The sequence below is a fragment of the Eptesicus fuscus genome, chromosome 22 (assembly GCF_027574615.1).
Source record: "Eptesicus fuscus isolate TK198812 chromosome 22, DD_ASM_mEF_20220401, whole genome shotgun sequence".
Lineage (NCBI taxonomy): Eukaryota > Metazoa > Chordata > Mammalia > Chiroptera > Vespertilionidae > Eptesicus > Eptesicus fuscus.
The window spans coordinates 5628241-5644663 of record NC_072494.1 but is presented as its reverse complement, the minus strand read 5'-3'; the positions used below and the strand labels follow the sequence as shown (position 1 = coordinate 5644663).

The following is a 16423-nucleotide window of genomic DNA, read 5'->3' as shown; positions in this document are numbered from 1 at the left end:
CTCCTGCACACCCCCCACTGGGGATGTGCCAGCAACCAAGGTACATGCCCCTTGACCGGAATCAAACCTGGGACCCTTCAGTCCGCAGGCCGATGCTCTATCCACTGAGCCAGTTAGGGCTGTTTCCTGGATTCTTATTTCCTCTTATATCTCTAAGGATTTTTATTTTTTTATATCTCTAAGGATTTTAATTATATCTCTGAAGCATTTGTTTCCTGAATTGCCTTTCTTCTTACAAATTCCCTTTTCTGTTTGATTTAGTCTCTGGATTTTATGTAGGAGGCTTTTTTCAAATGTTTGGGAAACCTTGACTATCTGTAAAAAGTGAGGCATTAAAAAAATGCTGATTGGGAGGAAGATCTACATATATGAATGGATCTGTCTACCTGTTGACCTCACAAAGAAATGATTAAGTGGAAATATTGTTTTATGGTGGGATCCTCAATGGTCAGTTTATGTTAGTCATTCCTCTTGGGACAGATAATTTTCATAAAGAGCAATTTAAGTTCCTGCCTGGGGTAGGATTTAATCATAGCAACCAGGATTCTGGATCTAAGCAGGGGAGAGGTACTTGACATTTCACAATAAAATTTATTTGTGAACGTTGACTTAATCTCCTTCCCAGAATGGCTCTCACTCCCTCCTTACGACTATGCTTGCTGTTAGTGAGTCCAGAGCCACTTAATACATAGCTCCTGAGAGTAACTTTGGGGACAGTGAGGTTTATTTGCCAAAAAAATAAATATTAGAGATCAAATGGACAAATATTTAGTTAAGTTTCTGTCTTGATGTTCAGAGTAAACTTTATTTGAATTTCTACTCACACAGCTCATCAGAACATTTGGTCATTAAGCCTCCTCCTGGAGATTCTTCAGGGAATCTGTCAAGATCAAGAGGGGAAGAGGTAATACTTTGGGGAAGGAGGTTTCATTGTTTTTATATAAACTTGCAAAGTTTGCTAAGGAATTCTCAATTCAAAGAATGGACCATTACTAGAAATAATCATTATTGTTAATGCTAGGATTTATCTCAAGGTAGTTGAGCTTCCACTGGGTCAGTGGTCGGCAAACTGTGGCTTGCGAGCCACATGCGGCTCAGGAGCCGCGGTTTGTCGCTCTGTTGACTAATGAGTTTGCTGACCACTGCTTAGGGAAAAACACTTAAAAAACATTTTAATAATGTACTAATGTCTTTAACCTGAAGTCAAAACTTCTGGGTAAGGTTAATGCCTTACAGCAATGGTCGGCAAACTCATTAGTCAAGAGAGCAGCAAACAGCCGCAGTTTGCCGACCACTGACTGGGCTAAGTGAAAAGGTTGCCTCAGAAAGCACATTTGAGAGTACTTATATTAGTGGCCCAGTAGTGAGCTGTGCACTGCTCTCTGAGCCCTATGGTTCATTTATTCAGAGACTATTTACATGGCCCTGGGCTTCTCACCAGTGCAGTGTTTTGCTTTGGAACCAGACATCCTCCTCTAACCAGTATACAGTTCCACTCTGTTTGTTTCCTATAGTTCACATTTTAACCCCATAGACAACGTCATGATTTCAGATGCTAATGGGACCAAACAACTAACAAAAATGAATAAAATTGGCTGTTTTTGTGACAAGCACATAGGAATATTTGTGCACAAAGGTTTATGCTTGCCTAGTGTTTTCAGTCCTTTTGGTTTTCAAGAAAAGCTAGAAACGTAGATTTTTAGGTGAATTCTATTTTCAAAATGGCAACAAATTTAAAAAGTTTAAAACACATTAGAGAAGAGCAAATAAAATTTATGGCTCTGCCATTTCTGCTATAAAGCAAATATTAGTAATTATATTAATGTATATAGGCCATTTAATCAGTCATTCCCCTCCCTTTTTGTCTTATCTGCCCATGCTGTTTGTTTGGCAAACAGTCACATTTCTTGTATATAGATTAATAGAAATTGTAGCATTTCTAGTCAAATAAGTTCATATGACTAATATAAGAATTCATTCAATTACATAAGACAAACATGTGACATATCAGGCTTAGCCTCTGTTATTGCATGAATACATAAAAGTTAGGCTAGAGAGTGGCACAGTCTCTTCATTGATATAGTCACTATGGGTCCCAGAGCTTGATGCAAACAGAGCTGAAGTGATTTACCTTTGTGTGTGTACTTGGTATTCACACTTCACAAAGACAGGATTAGGTTGGATTTGTTGACCACATCCAGTCTATAAGTCTCTGTTCCAGGTCCAGTCATCCCTGGTCAGGGTAGCAGGGTGCTTCAAATGCCACCAATAGCTGGAATTCACAAAGCTTTTATGCAGAACTGCTCCAACTTGCTTCCTCAGAACAGGCTGTGGGCAAACAGGCTGACAGTTTGAAATAAAAATGAGGCTCAAATAAAATGTTCTGATTAAAATCATTTTTACAATGTTAAGAAGGGTTTTTTACAATTTCAGTTTGAAATATTAATGTATTCATTGCTGGAGATAATGGCAAACTTTTTTTGTTTTTTACCCTAAGTGCATTTAAGAATAGTCCTTTATATCCTGCTTTTAAAAACACAAATAATGTTCTGTTATTTTTGTAAGAACTATATATGTGTGCTATATTTTTTCCTTGACAGTTAAAGGCAACTTAATATGGGAATGTTTATTGTTATATTTTGTCATAGTAAGTGAAGAAAAACTTGAATTTCTATAAGCGACCTGAGTTTAGTTTAGCAATGAGTAGCAAAAAATGGAAACATTGGGGTTAATTGGATTTGCCATGTCAAAGAATACATGATTGTAGATGGTGAACATAAAGTGAACAATATAGTTCAAATGAATTGAAATTGGGATAAAGACGAATTCTTTCAAACTCATTTTTTTCCATAGGATGACTTTCCTATTCATTCTTTCCATAGGACGACAAATCAAAAAAGCAGTTTGTTTGCATTAATACCCTGGAGGACACACAGGCTGTTAGAGCCGTGGCTTTCCATCCAGGTGGTGGTCTGTATGCTGTTGGTTCAAATTCAAAAACTCTGAGAGTATGCGCCTATCCAGAGGTCATTGACCCAAGGTAAGGATAGACGGCTGGTTGTACTGCCATTCTTGTTTCAGTTGTTAATTTAGCTATACTGGTCCCTTTTGCAGAATTGTCATTCAGTAGTGTTTAATTTTTATTTCCTTTCCTTTTATTAAGTTTTAATTTTTATTTTCTTTTTTAAAAAATATACTTTTATTGATTTCAAAGAGGAAGGGAGAGGGAGAGAGAGAGAGAAACATCAATGATGAGAGAGAATCATTGGTCAGCTGCCTCCTGCACTCCCCCTACTGGAGATCAAGCCTGCAACCCGGGCATGTGCCCCTGACTGAAATCCAGCCCAGGATCCTTCAGTCTGCAGGTCGATGCTCTATCCACTGTTTTCTATGTGGTCTGAAATAAGAGTTTAGATGAGTATAATACTGGTTTATAATTTTACTTTGGGATTTTAAATATGCTTTATTTCTTCTAAGACTTTGAAAATTGTTATTAACATGTTGTCATATACTTTTTGTGCTCCCTCCCTCAAGAACAACAGTAATATAGAACTTCATGCTCATTAATTTTAGCAAGCAAGAAATTGAAATATCTTTCTTAAAAATTTTTTCTTTTTTTTTAGTGCACATGACATCCCTAAGCAGCCAGTGGTACGTTTTAAAAGGAATAAACATCATAAAGGGTCCATTTACTGTGTGGCCTGGAGTCCTTGTGGACAGTTATTAGCAACAGGATCAAACGACAAATATGTCAAAGTGTTGCCCTTCAATGCAGAGACTTGTAATGCAACAGGTAGGGCCCAAGTATGGGAGCAGTAGCTCTCCAGTGCATTTTTATCTTTTGCCCATGTTGTAGCTCTCCTGTCTCTCTACTGTCTCTAATAAAATCTAGGGATATAGCCTTAAGAATTTTTTTACATTCTAATTGCTTGGCATTGTTTTTTTTAGTAAGTTCTTACAGGTGGCCAGGTGGTGTCTAATCCCTAGAAAATTATTGTTATCAGAAAAGTAACTTTTAAATAACTACCAGAATTGTTTAATGTACATTTTCTAGAGAGTATCTGTCTTCTCTTTCATTTTCTTTGTAATAAAAATCAAGAAGGTAACTCTCCATATAGCTGTTTTATTTCATTAAAAGTATTTTTATTGATTTCAGATAGGAAGGGGGAGGGAGAGAGAGATAGAAACATCAATGATGAGAGAGAATCATTGATTGGCTGCCTCCAGCACCAGGGATTGAGCCGGCAACCCAGGCATGTGCCTTGAACCAAAAATTTAACTGGTAACCTTTCGGTGCACAGGACACGCCCAACCCACTAAGCCACTCCGGCCAGGGCTGAACCAGTATTTGGATTTCTTGAAGTTCTTTGCTCAGTAAAGTGAAATTGATTATAATATCAATCCTTAAGTGCAAATATAAACCATACCACTCTGCCATTATTCTTGGTCAGTCTTGAGGCAGTTTAGTAATCTCAAATTGTCACAGTAAGTTGAGCAGCATCTTTTTGTTTTAATTCTTACTGCTGTTTCAGGACCAGATCTGGAATTTAGTATGCATGATGGGACAATTAGAGACTTGGCATTTATGGAAGGCCCGGAAAGTGGCGGAGCTATTTTGATAAGTGCTGGAGCAGGGGATTGCAACATCTACACAACCGATTGTCAGAGAGGACAGGGCCTGCACGCTCTGAGTGGACATACCGGTATGTGCTGTCAGTCTCTGACGCTCCTTTTCTTCTGTTCAACCCACTTTTCCCACTTCCCCCTGCACTTCATTCATGGGGTATATTTCATCAGAGCACATTTCTCCAAGACAGGACATTTTTCTTTCAAAAAGTTAAGTTGTGAACACAGTAATGATAGCTAATAGTTCCCTGTGTGTTCAATTCTTTACTTGTACACATAATTCCTTCATTTAACCCTCACAACAATCTTATGAGCCAGGAAGTTTTATCTCTGTCTTAGACATGAAAAGGCAAATGACTTGCCCAATCTTACAGCTAAATGTGCGGAACTGAAATATGACCCCAGGTCTGTCTCTTCCAAAGCTGGTGATCTAACCCCACAGTCCTGTGCTTCTTCTGGAAAATTTGCCATAATTTCAGATACAATTTTTAAAAAAATATATATTTTATTGACTTTTTCACAGAGAGGAAGGGAGAGGGATAGAGAGTTAGAAACATCGATGAGAGAGAATCATCTATCAGCTGCCTCTTGCACACCCCCTACTGGGGATGTGCCCGCAACCAAGGCACATGCCCTTGACCGGAATCGAACCTGGGACCCTTGAGTTCGCAGGCTGACGCTCTATCCACTGAGCCAAACCGGTTTCGGCCTTTACAGAGTTTTAATAGATACAGCCAATATATATGGAAAATCTCTACCACATTGTATATTTGATTAAGCAGACCATCACGTGCCCAGTAATAAGGAGTACTTAGCTCTGAATGTGTTATAGCAAAGTGCTGTTCCACAGTATAACTGAGTATATGATCTTTTCTAGGACATATTTTAGCACTTTATACTTGGAGTGGCTGGATGATTGCATCTGGTTCCCAAGATAAGACTGTTAGATTCTGGGATCTTCGAGTACCAAGCTGTGTTCGTGTTGTTGGTACAACATTACATGGAACTGGTAGGTTTTTCTGGAATTTCTATGAATTTCTATGAGATAGACACTATAAATTGTACTTGTGTACTTTCTCTCCTCTGCAATATATATGTTAAAAAAGGAACAGGAACAAATGAAGACTTTTAAAAAATATATCCTGTTTTCTGTGTGGTCTGAAATAAGAGTTTAGAGTAGTATAATAATGGTTTATAATTTTACTTTTGGACTTTAAGTATGCTTTAACTTTATTTCTTCGAAGACTTTGAAAGCTGTTATTCACATGTTGTCAGATACTTTTTTGCTCCCTCCCTCAAGAGCAACAGATAAACCACCATCCCTCAACTTCACTGCTGCAAGAGCTGCCTTCCTCTGCTCTGCACTTGCACTTGTGCCCTCCAGCCTGGTCCACACAGCAGCCACAGCACATCACACCTTCCTCACAACACTTCACGGCTCCTCATCGCTCCTAGGTTACCCTGCCTGTGAGACCCTGCTTGGCCGGGCATCGTGGGCCCTGCTAGTCTGAGCTCCCATCACTGGCACCTTTCCTTCCAGTGCCTGGACTGTGCCACTCCTCCTTCCTGCGTGACTCCACCTGCTGTTTCCTTGGCCTGACATGTTCTTCCACGTGTCTTCTCCCTGTCGGGTCCTTCTCCCCTGTAGGTCTTAGCTTCAGTGACACCTTGCCAAAGAGGCCTTCTTGGGACTTCATCATTCTTTTCTCTCACTGAACTCCATTCATTCCCTTCACAGCTTTTACCACTATTTAAAATTACATATTTGTTTATTGCTAATCTCCGCCAATAGATTTTAAGTTTCACAATGGCAACTATCATATCTGTTGTAGTTCCCTGAGTAGATTGAGCACCTACCCTAGTACATGGTCCAGGAGAGTCGTGATCTAATACTCTGTTGAATAAATGAACCTGGATTTCTTTTGGCAGCATGAACTCTGCATGCATAACAACTAAACTCTGTGTTTCCCCTGCAAATCGGCTCTTTCCCCCATTTTCCCTGTTTTTGGATATCGCTTCCCTTATTTCCTCATGCAACTAGATTTGAACTCCAGGACTCATTTTCACTCCTTTTTTTGCCCCCATCCAAGCAGCTAATTGCCAAGTCTGTGGATTCTTTATTCATATATTTTCCAAAGTCTGTCTTTCCTCATGCAGGCCCTTATTCATCTATCACTCTATTATTTATCTTGTCTTCCACTGCCCTCGCTTCTACATCTGTCTGTTTTAATTTGATGCACATTCACATAGGTTACTCTCCCCAAAGTCCTGCTTTCTCTTCCTTGGAAAGCTGCAGTCATAGGAACAGTTCTCACCCTGCACTCACTGTGCACAGGAACAGTTCACACCCTGCACTCACTGTGCACAGGAACAGTTCACACCCTGCACTCACTGTGCACAGGATAGTTCACACCCCGCACTCACTGTGCACAGGAACAGTTCACACCACGCACTCACTGTGCACAGGAACAGTTCACACCCTGCACTCACTGTGCACAGGATAGTTCACACCCTGCACTCACTGTGCACAGGAACAGTTCACACCCCTCACTCACTGTGCACAGGAACAGTTCACACCCCGCACTCACTGTGCACAGGAACAGTTCACACCACGCACTCACTGTGCACAGGATAGTTCACACCCTGCATTCACTGTGCACAGGAACAGTTCACACCCTGCACTCACTGTGCACAGGAACAGTTCACACCCCGCACTCACTGCGCACAGGAACAGTTCACACCCCGTACTCACTGTGCACAGGAACAGTTCACACCCCGCACTCACTGTGCACAGGAACAGTTCACACCCCGCACTCACTGTGCACAGGAACAGTTCACACCCCGCACTCACTGTGCACAGGAACAGTTCACACCCCGCACTCACTGTGCACAGGAACAGTTCACACCCTGCACTCACTGTGCACAGGAAAGTTCACACCCCGCACTCACTGTGCACAGGAACAGTTCACACCCTGCACTCACTGTGCACGGGATAGTTCACACCCCGCACTCACTGTGCACAGGAACAGTTCACACCCCGCACTCACTGTGCACGGAACAGTTCACACCCCGCACTCACTGTGCACGGGAACAGTTCACACCCCGCACTCACTGTGCACGGGAACAGTTCACACCCCGCACTCACTGTGCACAGGAACAGTTCACACCCCGCACTCACTGTGCACGGGAACAGTTCACACCCTGCACTCACTGTGCACAGGATAGTTCACACCCCGCACTCACTGTGCACAGGAACAGTTCACACCCTGCACTCACTGTGCACAGGAACAGTTCACACCCCGCACTCACTGTGCACAGGAACAGTTCACACCCCGCACTCACTGTGCACAGGATAGTTCACACCCTGCACTCACTGTGCACAGGATAGTTCACACCCTGCACTCACTGTGCACAGGATAGTTCACACCCCGCACTCACTGTGCACAGGATAGTTCACACCCCGCACTCACTGTGCACGGGAACAGTTCACACCCCGCACTCACTGTGCACAGGAACAGTTCACACCCCGCACTCACTGTGCACAGGATAGTTCACACCCCGCACTCACTGTGCACAGGATAGTTCACACCCCGCACTCACTGTGCACGGGAACAGTTCACACCCCGCACTCACTGTGCACAGGATAGTTCACACCCCGCACTCACTGTGCACAGGAACAGTTCACACCCCGCACTCACTGTGCACAGGAACAGTTCACACCCCGCACTCACTGTGCACAGGAACAGTTCACACCCCGCACTCACTGTGCACAGGAACAGTTCACACCCCGCACTCACTGTGCACAGGAACAGTTCACACCCTGCACTGTGACGTTTGTGACGCTCAGTGGTCTGTCCTGACCTGCCTGTTATGTCTTAGCTCCAAGCTCCTTTTATGTTAACTTGTTAAGCCGAGTCACTCAGGCCAAAATGAGCTTCCTACCCTTAAACATGTCTATGCTTTCTCTATAAAGCTTTTCTTTTTAATTCTTCATGACCATAATAGCTCTCTTCACTTCTCTATCAAAATTTCAAACAATTACCCTAGACAGGTTGGCTCAGTGAATAGAGCATCAGCCCGAGGACTGAAGGGTCCTGGGTTTGATTCCAGTCAAGGGCACATATCTTGGTTGTGGAAGGCAACCAATTAATGTGTCTCTCACATCGATGTTTCTTTCTCTCTGTCTCTCCCCCTCCCTTCCACTTTCTCTAAAAATCAATGGAAAAATATCCTTGGTTGAGGATTAACAAAACAAAACAGAAATTTCAAGCAATGGATATTTTTAATTGCATGTGTATAATACATTTAAGCACACATTCTCTCTCTCTCTCTCTCTCTCTCTCTCTCTCTCTCTCTCTCTCCCTCTCCCTCCCTCTCTCTCTCTCTCTCTCTCTCTCTCTCTCTCTCTCGCCCCCTTTCCTCCCTCCCTCGCTCTCTCCCTCCCTCTCCCTCCCTCTCCCTGCCTCTCTCTCTCTCTCTCTCATACTGTTTATTATTCTTCAAGATCTAACTTATATGCTTTTTTCTGTGAAGCCTTCCCAGGCCACTTTGGTCTAGAGCCGTGGTTGGCAAACTGCGGCTCGTGAGCCACATGCGGCTCTTTGGCCCCTTGAGTGTGGCTCTTCCACAAAATACCACGGCCTGGGCGAGTCTATTTTGAGGAAGTGGCGTTAGAAGAAGTTTAAGTTTAAAAAATTTGGCTCTCAAAAGACATTTCAATCGTTGTACTGTTGATATTTGGCTCTGTTGACTAATGAGTTTGCCGACCACTGGCCTAGAGCAGTGTTCTTCAACCTTATTTTCATTATTTCCCCTGCTAAGGACAAAAACTAAATTAATATTTTTCCTGACAAGAGAAATTAAATGCTAAGGAGTGAGATTGTGTTGGGTGGGGCTGAGCTTTGAAGGCTATAAGCCGTAGCTGATGGGTAGTGCTTTTTCATCCCCGAATCATTTGCACCCCCTTGGGAGTATTATTGCCCCATTGGAGACGCCTGGTCTAGAGCTCGGGCTCCCGCCTGTTGGCAGTTAGTCCTGTGTTGCTTAGAGACATTTTCTGCACTGCCCTAAAACGCATTTTGTTACTTAATTTCTTGTTCTCCCAACTAGACTGTAAGCTGGCACGGGACTATTTCTGGACACTTGCCCAGCATTAGGGAAGTAGCTCATCTATTGCACGGTAGGCAGTGCTGTCCCAGGGATTCTCCCAGATGACAAAAGGATGGACTGTCTCATTTCTCACAGAATCTGGCTTCATACCTTGCCCCTAAAAAGGACGCAATTGTTTATTGGCTGACTGTTCATTTGTATTTCTCCATAACCGAGCAGTGTGGCAAGCTGCATTACATTTTTAGTGTGTGGCTCAGCGAACATAATTAGTTGCTGCAGTTTAAATATATTTTATTGATTTTTTACAGAGAGGAAGGGAGAGGGATAGAGAGCTAGAAACATCGATGAGAGAGAATCATCGACCAGCTGCCTCCTGCACACCCGCCACCAGGGATGTGCCCGCAGCCAATGTACATGCCCTTGACCGGAATCGAACCTGGGACCTTTCAGTCCGCAGACCGACGCTCTATCCAATAGTTGCTGCAGTTTAGCTCTATTGATTTTTCCACATTGAACCTTCCATTCCTCCCGCCATCCAGGCAGTGCAGTGGCATCCGTAGCTGTAGATCCCAGCGGCCGTCTCTTAGCCACAGGACAAGAAGATTCTAGCTGCATGTTGTATGACATCAGAGGAGGAAGGATGGTACAAAGTTATCACCCTCATTCCAGCGACGTGCGCTCTGTTCGATTCTCTCCCGGAGCTCACTACTTGCTAACAGGATCCTACGATATGAAGATCAAGGTGACAGACCTACAAGGTGATGCAGATGGACCCTTTTCCTTTCTATAGTCTCTCCTGTTCTATTTGGGATCTGTCTTTTTTGTTAATGTGGTGGGATTGACCCAAAAACTTTTCAGATTTTAGTTTTATAGTATTTACTGAGCAAATTACTGGTATTGTATTGAGATGAATTATAGCAAATTATTAAATTTATGTACTCTTTTTTTTTTTAAAATATATATTTTATTGATTTTTTACAGAGAGGAAAGGAGAGGGATAGAGAGTTAGAAACATCGATGAGAGAGAAACATCGATCAGCTGCCTCCTGCACACTCCCTACTGGGGATGTGCCCACAACCAAGGTACATGCCCTTGACCGGAATCGAACCTGGGACCCTTCAGTCCACAGGCCGATGCTCTATCCACTGAGCCAAACCGGTTAGGGCCAATTTATGTACTCTTTGCTTCTATTTTTAAAAACTTAGTGTGTAGTCTGTGTAATTATGTCTTCAGAATATAGTTTTATTGTTAAACTGTATTTTAAGTAAATCTGTGTATTAACTAGGGACAGAGAGATGAGTAAGACATGTAACTTCCTTTTGATGGAGCTCACATTTTAGACATCAGTAAAAAGTAACTCAAATGATGTAATTTGGAGTACTGGTAAGTGCTATTAAAACATTAGCAAGGGAGGAGAGAGAGACTGGGGTGCTAGGGAATGCTAGTTTTGGTAGGATAGAGTGGGTCTCCTCGGGGAAGTGCCATTTGTGTAGAGACCTGAATGATGAGAAGGAACAAGCCATGCCAGGACCCGAGGGAAGACCACAGAGAGTGCACAGTTTGTGGAGGCAGGGACGAATTGGGCATGTTCGTGACACTGCAGGAAGCCAGTGTGGCTGGGGAACCAAGGGAGAGAGAGAGAGGGGAAGACATAAGGTGAGTTTTATAAGCATTTTTAAAAAACATAATGGAGTCCTGTGGAAGACTTAAAACAGGGAGTGATACGATCTAAATTACATTTTTAAAAGATAATTTTGAGTCCTGTAGGGAGAAGGATTATAAGTATAAATATCAGTGAGGAGCCTGTTGGAACCATTCAGGTGAGATGATGATGGTGGCTTGGACTAGGGTGGTAGAGGCGGAGGTGGCAAGAAGTAACAATTTGGGATATACTTTAATTTGTTTGGATTAAGTTTGAAAGTGAGGGAAAAAGGAATCAGTGCTGATCCCTAGGTTTTTGGCATGAGCAACAAGATGGTGCCATTAATTGACGTGGGGTCAAGAACAGGTTTAGGCAAGAAAATAAAGAGTTTGCTTTAAACAGGTTAAGTTTAAGATGACTGTCAGGCAACCGAGTGAAATGTCGAATAGCTATTTGGATACTAGTCTGGAGCTCAGGTGAGAGAAGTCAAGGTTGGAGATGAAATATATGTGACTCATATTAATGGTCATGGCACCATGATACTAGATGAGATTTCCTAGGAAGTGAGGGATAAAGGGAACAAGAAATCTGAAGGCTGACACCTGAGATCTACCAAACTTTACCTGTTTTTTTTAAAAAAATATATTTTATTGATTTTTTACAGAGAGAAAGGGAGAGGGATAGAGATTAGAAACATCGATGAGAGAGATACATCGACCAGCTGCCTCCTGCACATCCCCCACAGCCTCCTGCACATCCCCCACAGGGGACGTGCCCGCAACCAAGTACATGCCCTTGAACGGAATCGAACCTGGGACCTTTCAGTCCGAAGGCTGACACCTGAGATCTACCAAACTTTAAATGAGGAAGAGAAGGGAAGCCCACAGAGGAGACCGAGATGTGGTGGCTCCGAGGTCAGGAGGAAGTGACCTTGAGTTTCCAGGAGCCAGTGGCAGCTGTGTGCATGTTACCAAATACTAACAATTACATATCCAGTAATCTAGCTCTGTTTAAATTTTCAATATATTGTATTAATATAGTTTAGGATTTTTATACTGTAATGTCCTAAAGTAACAGGAAGTCTGTGAAATCTCAACATAGACTTGCTTTGTATTGTCAGTCAATATCTCTTCTCTTTTTTAATTTAGGAGACCTCACTAAACAGCTTCCCATCATGGTGGTGGGGGAGCACAAGGATAAAGTGATTCAGTGCCGATGGCACACCCAGGACCTGTCCTTCCTGTCGTCCTCTGCAGACAGGACTGTCACCCTCTGGACTTACCGTGGATAGAGCTCACCCAGTGTCTCTGGGCCGTGACAGCGCGGGGACTGAAGACTACTGATTGTGACGATTCCAGATTCGAAGAACATGGACTGACCAGGAGAGTGGCTTGGCATGAGGAGGCCCTTTGACCTTGGTCCCCTTTGGTCGGAGCTGTTGGGCGTGTGTTCTGCAGTGCTTCCGGTCTCCCCGTGAGCTCGTGCTGCTGTGACCTGCTGTGTGTCGTCTTGTTGCCAAAGTCTGCGGAAGAGCTCCGTGTTGTCAGTGTGACTCCAGGCGAGGTGGACGGTGTGTTTACGGTTTAGTATTAAAGCATTCCTTGGTCTTTGCCGAAATAACGGTTTTATATTCACACGAAATGGAAGTGTACTTTAAGCATATTATTACATGTAATGCAACCAAGTCCTACACAGATTAAACATAGGTGTTCAGAAGTTATTTTGTTTTTCTCACGATCCCATGATATTGTCTCACTTGCCAGCTAGAGGTCAGAATTTTATGTCTCTTGAAAGTTACATGGTTGTTTTCACTGAAGACCGTTCTTGAGTTTAAAGATGGAGGGAAACTGCTTCTTAGATCATTATGTGGGATAGGCCTTTTCTTTTTTCTTAATCCAGGGATATAATTACTCTTTTGTCACACTATTTTGTTTCATGCTTAAAAGGTAAATGTGTTTGCTTCAGAAACTTGTTAATTTCAACTTTTTGAATGCAACAAGATACCTCCCTTCCAGTCTGTACTGTGGGGCAGAGCCGCGGCGGGTGTGGCACAACACTTGACGGTGCAGTCAATTTACGGGCCAGCATTTTCCTCTAAAAAACGAAAACTTTGCCATAGACTATAGCATGGCTTGAAATGCTATGTCTGCATGATAACTTAAAGATGGAAATTTTAAACTTTGCACTCCAAAAGCTTATTTGGGTTTTTTCTTGCACTGTTTGTGTAATGCAGAATAATGATTTTATTTCTACGGCAACGTAGATCCTAACACTTACGTATCTTTATTTTCATATTGTACAGTAATTTTACTTTAAATTATTAAATAGGCTATTTTATTTATTTTAAATGCAGTTGAGTTGGTTCTAATTATTGAACTGTCTGTGCACTGTATGTAGCAAGCATTTTTAAACTATTGTATACAAGTGGAAAGGGTATTAGAAGTGTAACTGTGCTATTTCAATAAAGACCTCTTGACACCTAAAACTATTCCTGTTTCTCAGTGTCTGTGGCTTTCAATTTAGAGGGTTATTTTCTCCAGTTTACTTGGAGGTAGTGTGTTCCAAGGGATGAGCAATCAATTTCTTAAGTTTCTAAAGTTGTTTCACTAATTTACTTTTTAACCCTTCCCAACTGCGTAACTTTTGTGTCTTCTACCTCTTTAATTCAAGATCTAGAGAACTTCCTATCATGAATATATTCTGAATGTTGGTTAATACAAACCTGGCAAAATGTATAAATTCTAAGTTAGACTACAAATGAAGTGAGTGCTCTTAGAAAGAAATGAAATCTAATTAGCTTGTACATTAGCTTGTACACAATTTTGCTATCTCTTAGGCATGCAGACGGGAACTCCACTAAAAATAGGCTACAGTCTCTTCTTTAGTTTACTTTCATGCTTAATTTTACACATTTTAGATATAGCAGGTCATTAGTGTTAAATTTAAAACTAGGAAAAAATACCAGGGTTTTTAAGCAGTTCGTTTTTTTTTTAATATAGACTAGCTCAACTTTATGGTAAAAATGTTCATAAAATTTTGGATTCCACATTCATCATTATCAAGGAGTAGGCTTTAAGATTCTCCTATATGTGGGATATGGAACCTGTTTTGCAGTGTATTGGATAATAAGTACTAGAAGTTGTCTTATTGCAATAAATATTTGGTTACATATGTCCTTCCCCTGCCTCCACACTGTCTTCTGCATGGAGGTGGACAGATTTGGTTCATGTGAAAGAAAGAGAAAATAAGAGAACTTGAAGTATCTACATTCTCTGGACCCTTCTCGGTGAGGAGTGCAGAAATGAACTCCTTGGTAAAAGCTTCAGAGGTCTGATTCAAACTTTATGTTTTAAATGTTTAACTATTTCTTAATTGTAATAAGCTAAAGGATACAATCAACAGAGTGAAAAGGCAACCCATGAAATTGGAGAAAATATTTGCAAATCATATATCTGATAAACGGTTAATATTTAGAATAAGGAATTCCTATACCTCAATATCAATCCCCTTCCCCCAAACAACCTGGTAAAAAAATGGGCAAAGGGCCCAGCTGGTGTGGCTCACTGGATGAGTGTTGACCCATGAACCAAGAGGTCCCCAGTTCCATTCTCCGTCAGGGTACATGCTTGGGTTGCAGGCTCCATCCCCTGTAGTGTGGCGGGGGAGGGTGCAGGAGATGGTGGATCCGATCGATGGTGGATTCTCTCTCATAGATGTTTCTATCTCTCTACCTCTCTTCCTTCCCCTCTCTCTCTCTGTCTCTATTTTAAATTTATTTTTTTCCCTTCTCAAATTAATAAGAACACTTAAAAAAGAAAAGAATGTTCTTTAAAAAAATGGACAAAGGACTTGAATAGACATTTCTCTAAAGAAGACAAATGGCTAATAATAAGCTCATGAAAGGATGCTTAACACCATTAATCATTAGGGAAATGCAAATGAAATCATCAAACACCACCTCCCATCCATTAGGACGGCCACTATAAAAAAGGGTTGGCAGGGATGTGTGGCAATTGGAACTCTTGTGCACTCTTGGTGAGAATGCAAAATGGTGCAGCCACTGTGGAAAACAGTATGGTGGTTCCTCAAAAAATTAAAAATAGAACTACATATGATCCAGCATCCCCACTTCTGGGTATATACCAAAAAGAATTGAAAGCAGGGGCTTGAAGAGATATTTGTACACTCATGTTCATAGCAGCGCTACTCAAAATAGCCAAAAGGTGCAGGCAACCCAAGAGTACATAAACAGATAAATGGATAAACAAACTTTGGTATACAACACAATGGAATATTCAGCCGTAAAAATGGAAGATTTTGACGCGTTACAACATGGATGATCCTTGAGAATATTATGCTATGTGAAATAAGCCAGCCACAACAAGACACTATTGCTTCCACTTAGCTGAGGTTCCTACCTCAGTAGTCAAATTCATAGAGTTACAAAGTGGAATGGTGGTTGCCAGGGGGAAGTGATGAGATGTATAATGGGTCCAGAATTTCAGTTTTGCAGGATGAAAAAGTGAAGGAGATGGGATGGTTACACAACAATGTGAATTATTTAATGACAATGAACTATACACTGAAAAAGCGGTTAAGATGGTAAATTTTATGTCAGGTGCATTTTAATTTTAAAGAATTATAATAAGCAACACGCACGGTGATGTACTACATTATATACCAAAATCTAAGACACTTTAAAATTTGCTGCCAATAACTTGTGCACATCTCTCACTAACTCCTAGTGTGTAGAGCACATCCTTTTTTCTTTGGAGAGTTTCCTGAGATTGCAAGGCCAGCAGGTAAAGACAAAAACAAAACAATCCCTTTCACTCATCATAGTCCATTTAAAATATTATGCTTAAAATAGACTTCCGGGTTTTATTGCAAGTGTTACACTATTAGACGTTATAAAATAAATCAAGATAAAAAAAATACCCTTCATCTCCGTTTTATACGTTTGGCTTCGTAGGTTGTCATTTGCAGAGCGTTCTGCAGGTGAAAATCCCCAAAAGTCCCTGCCGGAAAACCCGCCCACAGGGGCT

General features: G+C 41.7%; 1 protein-coding gene across 2 annotated transcripts in view; it reads left to right on the top strand.

The window, feature by feature from the left end:
- WDR47 (WD repeat domain 47) overlaps positions 1 to 12987 on the top strand; it is a 38222-nt gene extending 25235 nt beyond the window's left edge. For both annotated transcript variants that reach the window (XM_054711694.1, XM_054711693.1), the window contains exons 9-15: positions 829 to 904; positions 2883 to 3040; positions 3624 to 3793; positions 4533 to 4703; positions 5504 to 5635; positions 10275 to 10493; positions 12527 to 12987. In XM_054711694.1, the coding sequence (XP_054567669.1) occupies positions 829 to 904; positions 2883 to 3040; positions 3624 to 3793; positions 4533 to 4703; positions 5504 to 5635; positions 10275 to 10493; positions 12527 to 12669 (1069 nt within the window). In that variant the 3' untranslated portion in view covers positions 12670 to 12987. The remainder of the gene's footprint in view (positions 1 to 828; positions 905 to 2882; positions 3041 to 3623; positions 3794 to 4532; positions 4704 to 5503; positions 5636 to 10274; positions 10494 to 12526) is intronic.
- Positions 12988 to 16423: the final 3436 nt, after the last annotated feature.